This window comes from Psammomys obesus, unplaced genomic scaffold, assembly GCF_907164565.1.
Source record: "Psammomys obesus unplaced genomic scaffold, mPsaObe1.curated_primary_1811, whole genome shotgun sequence".
Lineage (NCBI taxonomy): Eukaryota > Metazoa > Chordata > Mammalia > Rodentia > Muridae > Psammomys > Psammomys obesus.
In genome coordinates this window covers 2,895,231-2,915,163 of record NW_026585987.1, presented here as the reverse complement: position 1 = coordinate 2,915,163, position 19,933 = coordinate 2,895,231, and the positions used below count along the sequence as shown (strand labels likewise).

The following is a 19,933-nucleotide window of genomic DNA, read 5'->3' as shown; positions in this document are numbered from 1 at the left end:
CATCTCTTTAGTTCCCTTCTTTAAGAAAAACTGGGGTCTTCTTAGGCAGGCACGGGACTTTTTATGGAGCACCAGCCTGGAAGCTGCCACAGCTGCCCAAGTGCTAAGATTATATGTGTGAGTCACCAAATCTAAGCTACATTTTCTACTTAATGATTCAGATGACCTTTTCCGGGGAGCCTGGTCACAAAGACATCTATTTTTGAAGGGAAAAAATTGCATCACAACCACTTCCTACTTGGGTGGCGGCATGTGAAAGTCTAGCATGATGCTCAAGAGAAAGGCAGAGTTCATGTATGTTGTTTTCTCTTCTCCCTTGGCCATATCTGAGACGCTTTTCAGTATCTCAGTTAACCATAATGTAGAAAACTCTTTATGACTACAAATGGATTAAGAACATAGCAACTTCTACGGCTATATTTTTAGAAATAGGAAAATGATACATCCTTTCCTTGCAAAGCTTTGTGAGCATTTAACAGAAATTACATGCCTGATTAAATTCACAGAAACATAAAGTCAACTTTTCCTAACAAATAGCAGCATGATTGTATACATATGCTTTGCTCAAGCAAATTTATAAGGAAAGTGAAAGCAATGATGTTGCTTTTACAACAGCGGCCATATCAGGAATCACTCTGCTAATTTCCAATGGCAGAGCATAAAGTGTTCACACTCCTTGAGCATAAGTGGTGTTTTCAACTCATTTAAATAATTTTAATAAAAGTGCCAGTTTTTCCTAAGTCCAGTGATTTTGACATCAGTGCCAACAATGGACATATTCTTAAAGTTAAAATTGTTACAGAGGCATATTGGAGAAACCCGTTCAATCAAATGTTCCTACTCTGGGGGAAACGGGGTGGGTTGTCATTGACATCTGTCAGCGTGATGTTCACGGTCGTGGTCCCCGACAGTCCTCCCATCTGGCCGCCCATGTCCTTGGCTTGAATCACCACTTGGTACTGCTCTCTGTTTTCCCGATCCATGTTGAGCAACGCTGTCTTGATGATACCTATGGATGTGAAATTGAGATTCAGGAGTGGAAGGGGAGGCATTAACAGTATTTTATGGAATCATTTATTTATGCAAACAAATGTAGACTGTCACCCACAATATGCAAAACACTATGCAGATGTCACTGTGATATAAAGATGATTATACGCAGCCTTTCTACTGGAGGAAATTACAATCACACAGGGGGAGAGATGCTCATTAAAAAGCCTGTAATACGAGGAGAGTGAAAGCAAGTACAAGGCAGAGCCTGAGCAAAGGAGACTGCGAGTAGTGCAATGCCACTGATACAGGATGACACTGGACAGCATGACTGTCGCGTGGCAGACGAGGACGCACAGCACTTGCTGCTACATAGAAAGCACTGAGGTGCATGGTGAGCATATCAGAAAGCCATATGCCTGAGCTGACGCCAGAGTTTCACATTATCAGCTTGGCTAATTGCTCCTCCAGAGTGCCTACCGGTAATGAATGTTCTGTGGGTTTTATAAACCACAAGGCCATGTGCTAAGGAAAATGGCCTCAGGTCCCTCTCAGTTATGGTCTTGTGTGAACCTTGAGAATTTGGGTTTTCTTACAAAGAATGAGAACATCAATTCAAACAATCCCTACAGTAACCAACATATTAAAGGTAGGTTAAAGTTATCCCTACAGTTAGGCAGTTGGATAATGAGTTGAAAGAATTTCTCAAAGTTTGCCTAATCTCTGCAGAGTGTTTATGCTTAAATTAACTTTCTTTTAAGAATCACCAGAGTAGGCTTTGTAGCTCTCTTTGCTCTCACACTCTCATGCTTAACCACTAATGAAGCTGAAAATATCTTTTCTTCCTTTTTAACAAGAATGCCTCAGACAACAGGTCAATTTTATTCCCATAGTCTTGGCTTCTAGGAGCAGCAGGTTTCTCTTCTCCAAATAATAGTTCTGCTCTTTTTAAACACAGGAAATCACCTTAGCCTTTTGTCCTTTAAGTAGAATAATTCTAATTTTTCATCCTCATTGTTTTTCAACTCAACATTTTCCCTCTCCTTGGGATTCTTTCCAGGTTCATTCACCTTTTAACACATAAATTTCTAGCTAGATGTAGTAACCCAGAAAAGCTCTGGCTTAAAATAAAGGATGTTTGAAAAATATATAAAAGGAACTTGATTCAAAATATGTATAGAATCTACTGTACAATACAAATCTTTCTACTGAAAAATGTACCACCAGATAGCGTGGTGCTTTTGACAGAGGCGCTTTTGTATTGTGCATTATAGGACACATGTGTGCTCCATATTGTGGCGAGGTCTCAGCACCTACATGCTATTTATAGCTTAGCAAGCACACACAGTCAATGGTCGGTTTGTTCTGAGTTAACTGAGTTAACTCAGCCCAGATGCCCCTGGAGAACAAGGCTGATATCAACTAACTTGACTAAGCATTTCAAAAAGTGCCTGAACTCCAAACATCCACAAAATAAGTGAAGACAGCAAGAAATGATAATGATGAGAAACACAGGCATCACAGCTCTCAGAAACATGTCTGGCCGACTGACCAGAGGCCAGGACTGAGCTCCAGAATGACTGGCTGCCTTTGTTATGCTCCTTCTCTGTCCTGTGGTCTGCTGGTCTGCTGGTTGGAGATGAGATGGAAGACCATTTTTTTTTTTTTTTTTTTAGGATGTTAATCAACTGCCTTCTCAGATTGCCAGCTCTCTGAATAAAGCAGTTTTAAAGATTCAGTTCCTGTCTCTTCTCATTGGCATCTGTGACAAGCAGCAGTGAGTCCAGCATCCCAGTTAGACTTTGCTGGGCAAATTTTTAGAAAAATAAGACGATGTGAAAAAGACTCCATAAGGCAGGCTGATTTGTTGGAGCAGGGATGCGTTGGACAGGAGAGGATAGACTATGATGTCAGAATGCATCGTAAAATACTAATGGTGTGACAGAGCCATGGTTCAGTTCTTGCTCATGCTCTAAGCAGGCAAACAGGGATTTCTGTTCATAGTAACATTCTGACATCCGGCTGAGACCCTATCTCAACAAGGGTTTCCATGATCACTGTGGCCAGGGGAAGGGATGTGACAGATTGTGCACAAATCTGCTTGGAAGTGACATGTCTCACTGCCACCTTTTATTTGTGCAAATGTGTCCCACAGTAACCTAGCTTCAGAGCAGAACAGACAGAGATGTAGCACCATTAGGTAACTAGAAAAAAAGGGGAGAGGACTCAGGATGGTTGTGTTTAGTTTAGGTATAGTCACTCTCTCCCAGTATCATGCCAAACTGGATGGAGAAAGAAAGGAATAGCTCTATCCCATACGAGTGGTGTGAAAGACACATTGTCTTATTTCTTTATTAAAATGATCTGGATGTCATGCTTACAAATAAATCATTAGAGTTTGGCAGAGGAACGCAGGGAAAATCCAATCATGCTGATTGTTTTTATTAAACAATACGCTAGCTCAGCTGAGCATGCCAGTTAAAATTATGGAACGTAGCCTAGAAGATGAAGAAAGTAATCTAACCTGTTTCCGACTCCACTGAGAAGTAGGGCTGTCCCTGCAGGATGCTATAGACAACCTTAGCACTATTCCCATATGTTGGGTCATCAGCATCAGTTGCCGTGACTTGGACCACAAACGTGCCTGTAATGACAAAAACGTAACTGAAAACAAAGAAGTGCATGGGTAGGAAATTAGAAGAATTAAATTACGTCTTAGAGTCTGTGTGTATTTGTGTGAATGCGATATCTCACACTTGCCACTGTGTACGAACGGAGGCCGGAGGACAGCTTGTAGAAGTCATTTCTTTCTTTCCCTCATGTGAATCCTGAAGATCAAATTTAGGTTATCAGACTTGGAAGCAAATATCTTTATGCACTGAGCCATCTTGCTATGCTGGTTAATTTTTTGTCAACTTGATACAAAGTAGAGTTCCCCAGGGAAGGAGGAATCTGTTTAGCTGCCTCTATTGGATTGGCCTGTAGGTATGTCTATGGGACATATTCTTGATTGACTGTTGATATGGAAGGTTAGAGCCCACTGTGGACTGTGCCACCTCTGGGCAAAAGGTTCTGGATTTGTGTAAGAAAGCAAGCTGAGCAAGCTACGGAGGGCAGGACAATAAGCATCACTTCTCCATGGTCTCTGCTTCAGTTTCTGCCTCCCAGTTCCCATTGTGGTTTCCTTTGATGATAGAGTGTAACCTGAAAGTTATAGTCTTTTATCCCAGCTATATAAAGTCAACTAGAATACCAGCTTCCATGACAAAGGACTGGAGAACCACAGTACAATATATGTTGCTAGGAAGCCATTGATCTTTCACTTGAAAGGGAGGAGGTTCATATCAATGGATGCTGCATGGACTAGGTTAAAGAGAAGAGCAGCCTTGGGTAAAGGTGAGTCCTACCCATGTCCTGTGATGGGATGTGAGTGGAGTCTTGCTGCAAGGGTTCTTTCAAGTTACCTAGGACTAAGGTAGGTTCCCAGAGGCAATCAGGCTCTTTAATTACTTTGCCCATAAGAATTCTGTTAGCGGTCATCTAGTGGGTAGCCACTTGGGAGTTTACTAGAAATCCTATGTGCTCATGAAGCCACAAATGTAGCAGCTGTTGTGATGTTAAATATGCCAGTTTGGGGACAAAGCTGAATAGGATGGAAACACACCAGGAAGCTAGGATCCAGATCAAATTTGTCCAAAGCTCAAACTAGTTTGAATCAGGTTTCCTATTATAGGCTCCTCAAACATCTGGTAATTCCAAGAAGTTGAAAGATGTGGACCTTTAAAGTGACAGTTTAGACAGATAAAGAAATAGTTAGGGCTGGCGGCAGAGTGCATGAAGGAAGCTCTAGGTTTTGCCCCAACTTCACTTAAATCAGGTGTAGTGACACACACCTGTAATCTCAGCCCTCAAGGAGGTGGAAATCGGGGGATCAGAAGTTCAAGGTCATCCTATGCTACAACGTGAGTTCGAGGTTAGCCTGGGATACATGTTTCAAAAAAACAAAAACAAAGCAAAACAAAAATAAGTCGATTGCGATACGACTCTGTAAACACCTGATAGAGGAATTTCAAATTATAATGATTAAATGTAGAAAGAAAGCTACAGTGCATTAGGTTGGCATTCTTACTTCGTGGACCCTTACCTAAGAACTCTGGAAGTATTCCTACCCTCCATAAAGGCCATGCTAATTTCATGGGTGTGTTTGCATGTTTGTTATATGGGTGAGATATTCCAAAAAGTCGCTGCTCTACGGCTGCCTTTTGATGTTCCTATCGGATGAGCAGTGGTAGTCCTATCTTTGGAAAGGGCAGGGAAGCTCCATGAGAGAATATGAGAATTTTAAAACTGCCTTGGTAATGGCTAAACATTTCATCTCTTAAACAAACAGAGTGCTAGGGTTGGATGCACTGACTCTCACTGTATCGTGCTGAGACATGAGACACAGTATCCGCCCTTGCAATTTGGCAGGTTAAGTGGCCAGAGTGAGAGCCTTCTGTGATTTTAGAGGGAGAGTTAATGGGAGTTAAGAGACACCCAAGTTCTTATTTGCATTAATGTAAGTCCTGCTTGCCTTTGGAGTGTGATTATCTGGTGTTCCAAGTACCCATTAGGGGCGGCTGCTACAGCAGGGCCTCTACGCCTGTTTTCTTATTTAATCCTCATGATTATCCTTCAGAGTAGACATTTATTATTTATTTTTGTAGATGCAGAATTGGAGGATCAAAGAAATCGGGATCAGATAAATCAAGTAATTTGCCCAAGGCTACACTGCTGGCTATCAGTAGAGACAGTTTCAAATTAGGATACTGAAGCGCGATGCTTTGGATACTGAAGCGATCTTTATGCCTTTGCTCTTGTCCCATTACTTTTATAAACATGTTTTTCAAGACTCCTTTATCTATGCCAATAATGACTTACAATAACGATGGATATCAATATTACTGTGGACGTTTGCAAATTCTCTAGGCATGTTATTTTGTTTTTTTTTTTCTAAATATTTATAATGTTTATTTAATTCTTCCCTGTCTTCAAAAGTAAGTGACATTCCCGAAGAGCAGTGCAGGGCATGGGCTTGCAAAATTCATTACAGTCATTCTGGGTGGTGCTGGTAAGAAAGATATTTGTTTAATTCCTCCTTTTTGTTTTTTAAACTGCTTACAAGAAAAATATCCTTTAGCCCTACCAAGAGGTTCCTTAATAATAATCTCAACCCCCTTCTTTGCTTTCATGATGGCTTCAGATTTTCAAACCCAGCAAATTAGCTTCAAATAATGTGACAATTTCTTGCTCGGGGGAAATTAATGCTTTGTAGTCACTGTGCAGATTGAATATTTTCCAGATTTTGGATCTCTGAGCTCCAATATACCTCACATCTAATTGATGCAACTACAGAAAAGTTAATCTGTAATCTCATCCTTTTTGAAGTTGGCAGAAAAAAATAAAAACAACCTTTCACTTTAGTAATTTGGAGTAAGTCACTGTCTTCTATGAAGTGTTTTAAAGCTTCTAAGAACCACATCAACAGAACTTTCTCCTGTCTTTAAAACCTGTTTATCTTCTTCTAGCTTAAACAAATTTAAGCCACACAAATTGAACTTAAAATTGGTAGGGAACTTGTGCATAAATATTAATCCTCTGTATTAAATCTTATGGGCATCTCTACTTGTTTGCATATTGCATATGGATTTGAAAATGAAAAAAGCTTTCTTAGAGTCTTTTCCCCAAATTCACAGTTTCTAAACGAACTGCTATTATTCTTATTATTTGCTTATTAAACAAATTTCTCATTGCTCTGTGTTTGTGTGTGTGTGCCACAGAATGGCTGTGGAAATCAAAGGGCATTTTTATGGAATCCGTTCCCTTCTTCCACTTTCACATGGGTTTGGTATTGAACTCAGGTCATTGGACTTTTGAGGTAAGTGCCTTTACTTGCTGAGTTATCTTTCTGGCCCTGTCAGTATTGTTGAGGCTGGACTGTAAATGCAAGCTTTTATTTTTAACTGGGAGGATTCCCCCTCCCCTTGCTTTTCAAACTAATTGTGATGTTGACTAAGAGCAATAGATAAGGCTGTTGTCTTTTAGTTTGAGAAACAGTGGAGCGAAAGCAGTGAGGTGGTCTTTCTCCCTCGCAGTCTCTCCCGATGCTTTCATAAACTTACCGTTATAGGAAATACCATTTTCTTAGTTACAGGATAAGACTAGGGTGACATTAGACAGTGAGGTGTATTTTTGGGATTTGGCTTCTAGAGTCTTTCAATTCATTACATCTGTCCCAGAGTGTCTCCTTTGGTGGGTGTGGAGACCCCTACTCTGTTGAATTTGCATCTCACTCACCAACATCAGCCATCTCGGGGACTGTGGCTGTATAAACGTCCTTGGTGAATATTGGCTCATTGTCATTGATGTCATGGATCTTGATGATGAATTCAGATTCAGGCTCTACGGGTCTCCCTGTCCTTCTGTTGATTGCTTGAGCTCGAAGGATGTAAACAGGTTTTTCTTCCCTGTCCAGCCTCTTGGTGGCCTGTATATCGCCTGTGTTTTCATTGATAATGAAGAGATCTCCTGCTCCATCTCCTGAAAGGATATATTTAAGTGATCCATCTCCTCTATCCTGGTCTGAATGTAACTAGTGTAGGGAAAAAAAAAATTAAAGAAAGTAAAAGTCAAGCATATGATCCTAAACTGTTTTGTTTTCACCATGCAGTCTATGTTAACTGTTTTGTTTTGATATTCAATAGCTTCCAAAGGAATGAATAGCTGTCACTTACATAACCCTTCAGTAGAAAATACCACTAGTGAATACATTTTTTTAGTTATAGAATTTTCTAGAATAAAATAGAAAATTGGGTGATCTTTTTTTATTTTGAGGAAGGGAAAACTAAAGATAGAAGCAATTTTATTTATTATTATTATTATTATAATAATTTATTTATTTATCTATTTATCTATTTATCTATTTATCTATCTATTTATTTATTTATTTATTTATTTATTTATTTATTTATTTATTTATTCCCTCTACATCCTGGTTGTAGTTACCTCCCTTCTCTCTTCCCAGTTCCACCCTCCTTTCCCAACCCCCCTCCCCTGTTCCTTAGAAAATGGGATCCCTTCCTACCTACCCATCCCAGCACACCAAGTTGCATGAGGACTTTAAATGCCCATGAACATGTAAGTTTGACTGGAGGAATCTTTTCACTTTGCAGGTGAGATCCTGTGAGCTCTGGCCCTATGGCCACTATGCACACACAAACATCCTCAACGGGCTCTGCTGCTCAAAAGGACTTTGGCATTTGCATGAGAGACATCTGGGAATAGTCTGCCTTTTGGTGAATTGAGGGACTAGGCAATCTCCTTGGGTGATGGTGATTATAGTCCACCTCCTGGGAAGAAGTGACATTTGTTTGTTTCACTATTTAATTTAAAGCATTCAACAGACCCCTTCAGTGTTGTTTGCCACAGTACCCCCAAACTACCTCACTGACCAGTCCATCAGTTCCTTTGAACAATGACATCTGGCATTTGGATTTTAGTAGGAAATAGGAAAAGGCCTTCTAATGTGCAGAGACAGATGTCCTCTATGAGGCAGTGAAACCTGACCACCCTCCTACCCCCAGATCTTGAAAATAATCAAGCCGGAGGTGATGGAGCTTCAATGTCCAAGAAACAGTCCAGAGAAAAGTATAGAATTAAGTGGATGCCTGGAAGCTATGAGATAGAAGGCGATGACCCTCAAGTAGGATAAGCAGTTCCTGTTTCCTAACCCAAAGATCCCTTTTCAGAGCTGAGTTTCCTAAATTCTTTTTTCCCCTACCCAGCAAGAGTTTAGGACTCTCAGAAGTCTTAACTCTTATTCCCCAATTTTCAGAACGTGGTTTCTTGTTAAGGACCCTTATCAGCTGGAATCACTGGCCTCAGTGATCACAGACATGTTAGTCATAGTGGAAGCTCCAAACAGTCTTCCAAACAGAGGAGCTGGGTGACACCAGTAAGCACAATTGGTAGACACGCCTGGGCTCTGCCTAGCCCTGCTTGGGACGCTCCAGGTAGCCTCCCAGGGCAGCAGTTCTCAGCTGCCCACACTGCCAGCCTTTAGAAACACCTTTTCACCTTACGGTGACCCAACCATAAAACTATTGCTGTTACTACTCAATTGTAATTTTCCTACCGTTATGGATCATAATATAAATATCTGCTTTTTAATGGTCTTAGGTGACCCCTGTGAAAGGGTTTTCGAACCCTCATACGAGTCTTGATCCACAAGCTGAGAACCTCTGGACCACCTGCCAATGGACTCTCAAAGCAAAAAAACTCTCAAACTCAAAACTTGAGACAGTGATCTAAGCAGTTGCCTAAATGTGCATTCCACAGAGTGTCTACTACAGAAAGCAGAGGGGGGAAAGGACTCTTTGGTCCTGTCTATTTGGGAAACACTTAATCTGCCTCTTTCTTGGAATCACCTACTAACATATAAAAAGCCATAAGGGTCCACATTTCAGACTGTATGTGACAGGAGTTTTTTTTAACAGGGCTGTCTGGAGCTTTAGTGTTCAATGCAACCTTTTTAGGGTATGACCTGTGAGAGCCTTCTCAGAAAGTTTCTTTTGGAACCCTGCATATCTTTTATCTGTCACTGTAGAAACAGGAAACCCAAAGTTTCGATTTATGTAGTGATTCGAAGTCACACCTGGCTCAAGTAAAGTCCAAGACGAGAATCTGGCGGCGGGAAGGTGCCCTGTAGAGCATTTTGGTAACAATGTCCTCATTTCTGCAGCTAGAGAGACTGTCCTGTGCCACACAGCCACACTGAGTTAATCACTGAATTTTGAGAATGAGAATATTATTCATACAATTAGTAGCTTTGAAAGCAATTTGGCAGAAATAATGGAAGATAAATGTGAACAGGAAGGAAATTGCTTAGAAGTGAGACAAATGCAGTAAGAAATGTAAAACAAGAGCACTCTATGATTTGTGTAATATGATACGCCAAGGAAATACTGAAACCACCATGACATAGAAAGAGCCACCGGGGAAAAGTGAACTCTCCACTGGCAGATTCTAATGACTGAAGAACACTTTTAAGAAGCCATTTCATTAACTCATGGGTAAAGCCAGCCATGCTGCTGCCCTTCGGATGCATGTTCCTGGGCAGCCGTGGCTGGCAGCTGCGGTTAGCAGCCGGGTACAGTGTGAGAGATGTATATTTGAGCTCTTAGTACAGGTCACGTTCACTCTGTCCCTCATCAGGTGTAAGACCACAGCGGAGCCAATTAACCTCCCCAGCCAGGACCCTTGTCGGTAAAATAAGGATAATAAGAACTGCAGGACAAGCGACTGTGAAGAACTAATTAGAGGCCATATACAAATACCTCATTAATTGCCACATAAACATGCAATAAAAGCACGGTATGTGTTTTATGAATTACAAAGAGCCATCTAAGTGGTCAGAATTCTACTAGCATTAGCTGTGAATTCATCATCAGCATGTTTTTGCTTCTCTTCTGACTTTGAGAACTTTGTTTGGGGACCTTGGAAACCCAATTTTGTAGGCACTTCCTATCTCCGAGGTAAAATCTGTTATGAAAAGCCAGTGTTCCTCTACCTGGTAGCAACGGCTGCCTTTGCTTGTGATTTATTATATTCTTTATTCCACTAGATTACAGACTCTCCTTGGCTGCATCTTTCAGCATCGTCAGTGTGTAATTGTTGCACACTTAGTGAGCGAATATCACATCCGGTCATAAGATTTATTCAGGTAAGAGTAATCAGAAACTAATTTTTAGCTGTCAGAAGTGACCATTTCCGTGAATTATGCTACAAACACCCTAGGCAATAGAGAGGCAGGGGCAGACGCCAGAAAGTTGTGGGCACGGTCCGGGGTGCAGATCACAGCTCTGATTTATCAATATTTGAAAACTAGCTGGAAAATGCATCTCTTCACTCAGGCATGGCCTGATAATGAAACAATTTAACCTCCTCCCTCCTCCTCTCACCCCCAGCAAGAGCCTTCTGGGTCTGACGTGCAAGTGCACGCAGCAGAAAAACCACGGCCCCTTAGCCCCTCATCTCTCCCACTCTCCCCCCTTCCGCTGAACACCCCTGGGGCCAGCTCTTTACTCTGTTTTTGGGAGAGAAAACAGGAGACTCCAGTGCCTGCGAAAGTGGTGGCAACAAGCCGACATTAAGGGTTTATTGAGCACTTAGATTTTAATTGGATTTTTTCTTTTGTGATGTCATTCATCATGGCCACTGGAAGAGACAGGAGTTAAAACAACAACAAATAAAAGGTTGGAGGTTGCCCAAGGCATATTTCTACTAATTTCAGTTTAATGTGCCTGTTCCATTAAGTTTAATCATCTGGCTCACTTTTAACGGTTCACCATCAAGTAAGAATTAGCCACTTCTCCCCACCCCCAGAAGTCTCATCTCACCTGTGGCCGACACGGTATCTCACTACTGTATCTAAAACACTTTCAGCCAGAAGGCGCTCTGACTCCGTTTCTCCGCTTACTGCTTTCTTCTTTAAAAAGAAAAATCCCCACAAATGTAGTGCCTTGGAAGACAAATACAGGGATCTTTGTTTGTTGCATAGCCCCACGGAGGGTGTCAGCAGGCAGTGGCAACATCGTTACCTGAGGGGCTGTCCCTGGAAACACAACATCCTTTTATCTGCCCCATGGACCAACTTGCAGCTTAAATTTGAATTAAATTCAAGGCCACAACATAGATAGATTGTATAGATTTTTAGTGTTCTGAGAAGCCAGCTAATGCTGCTATATTACTCCCATTCCTGTGTGTCACTTTGTGGATCTCTGAGTCACTGTCCAAACTGAATCTTCTAAGCACTGTCTGTTAAGATGGAAAACCCAGTCTAAGCCTAAGATTCCCTAGATGGTGCACACAAGTGATTATAACAGGCAGAAGGGAACTTGTGGAAGGGAAAATGTGATGGTTGGTGGAAACAAGACATTGAGTTCTGGTTGGGATGTTTATAGAATGTAGGAAGAATGGAGGGTGGCCTTTTAAGAAAGGAATAGTTGCTCACCTGAGATGCCCTAGGGAAATTGGAGAACAACTACGGAAAATAGATGCGGCCCACTGGAACTGGGGTAGAAAGCAGTAGCTGATATCGGAAGAAAATGTCAGCTTTGTGATCAGCAGATTAAATGTCATTTGACATTTGATCTTAGTTAAAAGGCTGAGAAATAATGAATATTGTTTTGAACTAGGACATGAGTCTATCATCAGCTTATTCCAAATTAAGGATTATTGGATTTTACTATACATGTTCGTATATATTTATGCATCTTTCTATATAATGCACTATAGGAATTTGAATGAGAATAGCTCCCGAAAGCTCATATATTTGACTGCTTGATTCTTAGTCGGTAGACTGTTTTGGGAAGGATTAGCAGGTGTGGCCTTGGAGGAGGCATGTCGCTGGGGGTGGGCTTTAAGGTGTCAAAAGTCCATGCTGGGCCAAATCTCTCTCTCTCTCTCTCTGTCTCTCTCTCTCAGCCTAGTGGTTGTGGATCAGATATAAGTTCTCAGCTACTGCTCTAGCACCATGCCTGCCTAGTTGCTATCCAGCATAATGGACATGAACCCACCCTTTGAAACTGTAAGCAAGCCCTCAATTAGATGCTAGATGCTTTATTTTGTAAGCTGACTTAGTCATGGTATCTTATCACAGCAATAGAGAAGTAACTAAGGCACATATCTACACAACGTAAATAAATTACTTAACATAGTGAAGGCTGGAGAGATTTGACATGTAGAGTTTAGGTTAGGAAGAAAATGAACCGTGCTGGATGGCAAGTCTTAAAAAAAATTGATTCCGTTTTCATGATTATAGGATTGGGTAAATAAAAAATAAGTTAAAAATTCATAGCACATATTTTACTACATGAATGTTAAAGATTTTTCATGAGTTAGGCCATTTACCTCTGGTAATTATTCCACAGATGACAAAACTAAGATGGGCATAATTGTGACAGGGTGCTAATTGTTCTTTGAGTTCCTGTTAACTTTGCATTTCTGTAACAAACTACCTGAGATAAGCTTGTAAGAGGGAGGGCTTATTTTGGCCCATGGTTTCGGAGGGCTCAGTCCATATTTGCTTGACTCTGTTGCTTTGGATCTGCGGCAAGTAGGCAGAGGAAGCTGTTCACTTCCTGGCTGTCAGGAAGCAAAGAGGGTGAGGGGAGGAGCTGCCATTCATAGACCTTCCAAATGGAGGCAAGCTGCCAACAGTCTGAGTCAGTCAAACTACACATTGCCTCTTAAAGGTGCTCCCACCAGGCAGGCCACTAAGCCTTTAAAGAAAGTGTGGTGTGATGTCATCTGCAAACATTTTGGGCCCATTCCTGGCTGCCTTGGGAGGCACGTGGACTGCAAGCTGCAGGACAGACATGCTTTCTTTAATACCTGAGCCTGTAGGATACACCTTCCTCTGGATCTTCCACATTTAGTAACGTGCACATGGTTCTCTAGCCTATGGTTATGTTTTCATAGTGTAATACACATGAGTGTAATTCTTCGGTGCCCACTCCTTAACAAATGGCTTGTTAATAGAATTTCTCTTCCAGGCTAAACCTGGGTTCCTGAGGGATGGTGAGTACAGAGCCTGAGGGGACAGCAGGGATGGGACCCTGGGTTTCAGAGTCATTTGCTTTCCTGACCAGCCTCTTTCCTTTTTTTTAAAATTTATATTTTGCAAAATGCTTTTTAAAATTATAATATTTTATTTTTATTTTTATTAATTACAGTTTATTCCCTTTGTATCCCACCTGTTGCTCCCTCCCTTTTCCCCTCCCAGCTCCACTTTTCCTCACTCTTTTCCACCCGTGCCCCTTCCCCAGTCACTGATAGGGGAGGTCCTCCTCCCCTTCCATCTATTCTATCCGGTCTCATCAGGAGTGACCAGCCTCTTAATATGACATAGAAAAGTATCTTAACTTTGGCCATGGTATTTCTGTTTGTTTTTTTTTTAATGTGTTGCTGTTACAGTGATTCTATCTTTACACTGTCTCACTGTTTCTTAACATAGGCAGGAGGGAGACCTGGGACGTAGATGAAAGCACAAATTTGCTGCCTACCTGTCTCTAGAATTGGGAACTCAATGTTGTCTCCCAGAATCTTGTGTTTTAAGAAGCCCTCTAATGGATCCATTTAAAAAGTTTATTTTTTAATACATATAGATGACATGTATGTGTCATCTGTATATGAATGTGCGCATGTGTGTGTGCTGGTGCTTGAGGAGGCCAGAAGAGGGTGTCAGATCCCTTGGGATAGGAGTTTCAGGCAGTTGTGAGCTGTCCAATGTGAGTGCTGGGAAATGAACTTGGGGCCTCGGAAAGAGCAATATGAATAGCTGCTGAGACATTTCTCTAGCCTTTGTTTGTTCTTCTTAATCATCTTCTATATCCTGACCAAGAAACATTTCTGATCATGATCAATGTATCATGTTTAAAATGTGGGCTAGTTAAACTTTTGTAAAGTTATCCAGGATGCCAGGTTAGGTTATATTTATAAAATTTAAATGAGAGCTTTAATGGATTGTGTCTATAAGACTTAGAGATTATAAAACAGAAATTTGTCATTACATTCTTTAACCTTGCACAGGACTTTACACTATGCACCGAGATTGGTGTTCATTCAGGTAGAATTGGGGGGGGGTACATGAAGACTTAAAATCAGAAGTCAAACAAATATATACAGAGATGATTTCTTTTGTAGCTCAATCCTGTATTTATTTCTATTCACCCCCCTTTGAAAGGAATTATAAAATTAGGTGAGGACAGCTAGCTTTTTGTTGAACTATTTAGTAAAATCTGTGACTGCTTGTCTGTATTTGAGTAGATGCTGTACATTTTATAATGAAGAATAGAAACCCTCTGAATAACTCTGCTGATTGCTGAAGTCTGAACGTTGTCTCTTTTTTTTAGGTTTTCAAAATTTTTATTTTTATCCCTAAATTTTTTTCTTTTATTAATTTTTATTTTTTAATATTAGTTACAGTTTATTAACTTTGTATCCTAGCTGTATCCTGCTCCCTCATTCCCTCCCAATTCCACCCTCCCTCTCTCATCTCCTCCCTGCCCCTTCCCAAGTCCACTGATAGGGGAGGTCCTCCTCCCCTTTCATCTGACCCTACCTTATCAAGGACCATGTATGGATATAACCTAGAACCTCTGCTTGGATGTAGCCCGTAGTAGCTCAGTAACCAATTGGTTTCCCTAGTAAGGGGAACAGGGACTATTTCTGACATGAACTCAATGGCTGGCTCTTTGACCTCCCCTCCCCCCAAGGGAGGAGCAGCCCTGCTAGGCCACAGAGGAGGGCTTTGCAGCCAGTCTTGAACTGTTGTCTTAACTAGTAAAATCACAGTGGTTGAAAGAATGGACATGCATAAAAAGAAGCAATGGGTGCACATTCATGATATGTACTAGTCTTGTAATCTTGGAACTCTTAGTTAACTTCTTGAAGACCATTTCCTCATTCATGATAGGAATAATAATGATTTTTCATTTGCGAGCAAGGTTGCTGTGAAAATTACTAAAATAATGCGTGCAAATGTCTGCCAGAAGGTCTAGCTTAGAGAAAGCCTTTCGAATGTTACTGCTGTGTTTGTAAATATGAAGGACTCTGAAGGTGGATTTTAAGAATGGAAAGGTTTGAATTTTGACTTTCATTTTAATTAGCAAATTAATTAAGCCATGCTACACTCCATCTGTCCCCTGCAACAGTTTTCATAATAATTAACTTTGTCAGCTATTCTCCTCCTACCTTCCCCTTAAATGCTGGGGGCTTTGGGCTGTGTCTCGGCCCTTCCCTTCCTTATTTCATGAACTATCTCTATGCGAGATCTTTTTTTTTCCCCGTGCGTGCAGCTACTACCTATGTGCCACTGCCATCAATGCTCAGGTGTTTGACCATTTCCAGGAGATATATTTTAAGGATGAGATGATTTCAAGGACGTGTTTGGCTCCCAGGCAAGTCTCTTAGTTCACTTATATGCTACATCCCAACTTACCTCATCACCAATCCCATAAACATCTTCCATCTTCCTGTGTGTCTCGTATCTGTCAGGGCTACCAGATGGCCGTGCTGGGATGCACTGGACAGTGACCCTGCTGCTGTCTTCCCACCTCGTGCTTATATCTTGACTTACATAATTTTCTGTTTCCAACACCATTTCTCTGTGATCTGTCTTTGCCTCCAAGCACACAGATGCATGCTTTCTTCTTCCTATTTTTTTCTGTCACTAGACTGACTTTACAATCACATTGACACTGAAGATGGAACTGTTCTATTTAAGTCCTTCAGCATCTTCTTTTCCTTGGGAAAAACCCCTTTGTCATACAGCTTTCACTCCTTTCATTGGCTTCATTCACCACTGCTTTCTCTGAATAAGGCTCTGTTCTTACCACACTCTACTTCATGCAGTTTTGTTAATCACTTATTATTTATTAATTTATTTAATTTTTTATAATTCATTCATTTTATATCCTGATTGTAGCCCCCTCCTTCTTCTCCTCCCAGTCTCACACCCTCCCTATCTCCTTTATCCACTTCCCCTAGTCCACTGAAAGGGGGAGTTCCCTCCCCTGCCATCTGACCCTAGCTTATGAAGTCTTATCAGGACTGCCTGGATTTTCTTTCTCTGCATGCCACGAGGAAGTGATGAAAGAGCAGGCAACAGAGTTCATGACAGAGGCAGCCTCTGCTCCCCTTACTTGGGTACTCACATGGAGACTGAGCTGCCTATTGGCTACATCTGAGCAAGGAGTCTAGGTCTTCTCCATGCATGGTCCTTGGTTGGTGCATCAGTCTATGAAGGGCCCCCTGAGCTCATAAGCTTTGTTGGTATTCTTGTGGAGCTCCTGTATTCTCCAGGTTCTTCTATCCCCCACCTTTTCTTCCATAAGACTCCCTGCGGTCTGCTCAAAGTTTGGATGTAAGTTTCAGCATCTGCTTGATCCCCTGTTGGGTGGAGCCTTTCAAAGGACATCTATCATAGCTTCCTGTCCTGTTCCCTCTCTTTCACAGCTACTGGTCTCTAGTCTGTTTGCTCTTCTGAATGAGATTTAAGCATCCTCCCTAGGGTCCTCTTTGTTGTTTAGCTTCTTTAGGTCTGTAGATTTTAGTATGGTTATCTTATATTATATGGCTAATATCTGCTTATAAGTGAATATATACCATGAGTGTCTTCCTGATTTTTGACAAAGATGTCAAAACCATACAATGGAAAGGATAGCATCTTCAATAATTGCTGCTGGTCTAACTGGATGTCCACATGTAGAAAAATGCAAATAGACTGATCTATCACCCTGTACAAAATTAAAGCGAAGTGGATCAAAAAGACCTCAACCTAAAACCAGACACACTAAATCTGTTAGAAGAAAAAGTGGGAAAGACCCTTGAATTCATTGGCACAGAAGACAACAGAATACCAGCAGCTCAGGCTGTAAGATCAACAATTAATAAATGGCATTTCATGAAACTGAAAAGCAAAGGACACTGTCAATAGAACAAAACCACAGTCCGTAGACTGAAAAGATCTTCATGAACTGTACATTCAACAGAGGGCTAATATCCAGAATATATAAAGAACCCAAGACACCAACAAACCAAATAATCCAATTAAAATATGGGCACAGAGCTAAACAGAATTCTCAATAGAGGAATATCGAATGGCAGAGAAGCAATTAAAGAAATGCTCAACATCCTTAGTCATCAGAGAAATGCAAATCAAAACGACTCTGATATTCCACTTTACACCCTTCAGAATGGCTAAGATAAGAAACTCAAGTGACAACACATGAGAGAATGTGGAGAAATGGGAACCCTCCATCATTGCTGGTGAGAGTGCAAACTTTCACAACCACTCTGGAAATCAATCTGGCATTTTCTTAGAAAATTGGGAATAGCACTACCTCAAGATCCAGCTATATCACTCTTGGGCATATACCTGAAGGATACCCCACCATTCAATAAGGATATTTGCTCAACCATGTTCATAGCAGCTTTATTTGTAATAGCCAGAATCTGGAAACAACTTTCTCTCTTTCATAGCTAAGTCTTTCTTCTTAACATAAATCCTTTTTTTTATAGTCTTTAATGGGTTAATCCAACTCTTATGCCAGGACTGCTTAATCTTTTCTTCCTAGGTAAGCCTTCCTTATGTTGGTAGCCTCAGATCCTCTTCCTATACACTCTCAACTTATTTCCCACTGACACATTTTATAGCTGTTTTCTTAACTAGATCACAGTGTCATGGAAGAAAGCATGAAATAAATCTGGTTCCCTCACTTCATTAGTCTCAGGACCCAACATACTGGCACATTAGAGATCCTTAAGAAGCAATGATTGCAAACAAGGGACGAATGAATGCTGTCAAGGTCATGTCCTCTCAGAGTAGACATTGATGATGAACAGAGGTCTCTGGCACATAACATAAAGTCAATAAATATTAATGTCCTTGTCTCGTTTCTTCCTTAAACTCTGAATATCAAGAATATGCACACATTTCTCACGTTACCAGATAATTCAGCAATTACTATCCCAACCAGACACATGGTCTGACTGGAATAATGCAAAGCAGCATTTCAAGCTGCTGCCTTGGATCTGAAAAGTTACTTTCAATAACCAATTAAATCTCAAGAAAATACCAACTACAACAGAGCAGTGAAGCTAACTTGCTTTATACTTGCTGACAGTAACTGAGCAGTTACAAATGCATTGAGATCACCGCTCATGATGATTAGATTTGGTGTTGTTCAGAGCTCTTCTGTCAGTGGTGAAGAAGTAGCTGCATTTGTTGAACTTTTTCAACTATCACCCTGTTGTAGAAGGGACTAGAAAGCACTGCAATTTCCAGAAATGTTGCTACGTCATAAACTAATTTAATGCTGCCAACCAAGACCATTTAAAAACATTTATTGGCCTAGAGGGTTGCATCAGGCAATACAGAAAATCATCTCATACATGTCTTTCATAAACTTGCAATTTAGGCTTGGGAACACTGACTCATAGGTAAAAGACAGGGAATAAAAAGCAGAAATGAGAAACCCGAGTCCCACTATTGTTGGTTGGGAATGACACGGTAGCGCAGAACCTATAAATAGGTGGGGTGGAACCAGAGACTGTATAAACCTTTAGGAAGGCTTCTTGGAGAAGCTTAGGTGACTGAGGGAGGAAAGTGACTTCACTATCATGTGAGTGCATGGCATGGTTTCAAGGCTGAGTGTGGGAGAAAATCAGAGCAGGCCTTGCGTATGTGCCTGGGGTAATAAAACCCATAAAGTCAGCAAAAATAGCAACACTTCTTCTCTTGTGTTTCAGGGTCACATACTTTCTCACACTGCACTCAGCTGTACAAGGGAAGATGTGGTATCGTTATTATTTTTTTATAGCTTAGCCCTCAAGCCCTAGTCTCATTGAATATTAGGAACTCAATATAGGTTGAGCACTGAGTCAAAAGTTTGGTGCAATATAGTAACATCTGCCTGATTAAATAGTACAGTCTCCTTGAACAACTCTTCAGGTAAATTCCTGGCTTCCTGCTTTCCTTCTTCTAGAAAAAGAAGGAAGGCTTCTTTTTCTTTTAAAATATTTATTTATTTTTGTTTCATGAGTATGAGAGTTTTGCCGGCACGTGTGTATGTGCGTTATGTGTATGCCTGGTGTTGTAAAGACACAGACATGGCTATCTAATGGCCTGGGCCTGGAGGTAAGGACCACTGGGAACTTCCCCACGTGGGATCCAAACTCAGGTCCTCTGGAAAAGCAGCAAACGCTCTCAACCAATGAGCCATCTCTCCATCTCCCAGGTTCACCTCTTGATATGTGAAACAATCTCTGCAAGTGTCTAGAAAATTCTAACACATACACACACACACACACACACACACACACACACACACACACACACACA

General features: G+C 41.0%; 1 protein-coding gene across 1 annotated transcript in view; it reads right to left on the bottom strand.

Moving 5' to 3' along the window:
* The window catches only part of Cdh6 (cadherin 6), a 137,396-nt gene that overhangs the window by 23,036 nt on the left and 94,427 nt on the right, over positions 1–19,933 (bottom strand). The window contains exons 3-5 of the mRNA XM_055601098.1: positions 7,327–7,621; positions 3,515–3,634; positions 842–1,009 (exon numbers count right to left, since the gene is read on the bottom strand). Of these exons, the coding sequence (XP_055457073.1) occupies positions 842–1,009; positions 3,515–3,634; positions 7,327–7,621 (583 nt within the window). The remainder of the gene's footprint in view (positions 1–841; positions 1,010–3,514; positions 3,635–7,326; positions 7,622–19,933) is intronic.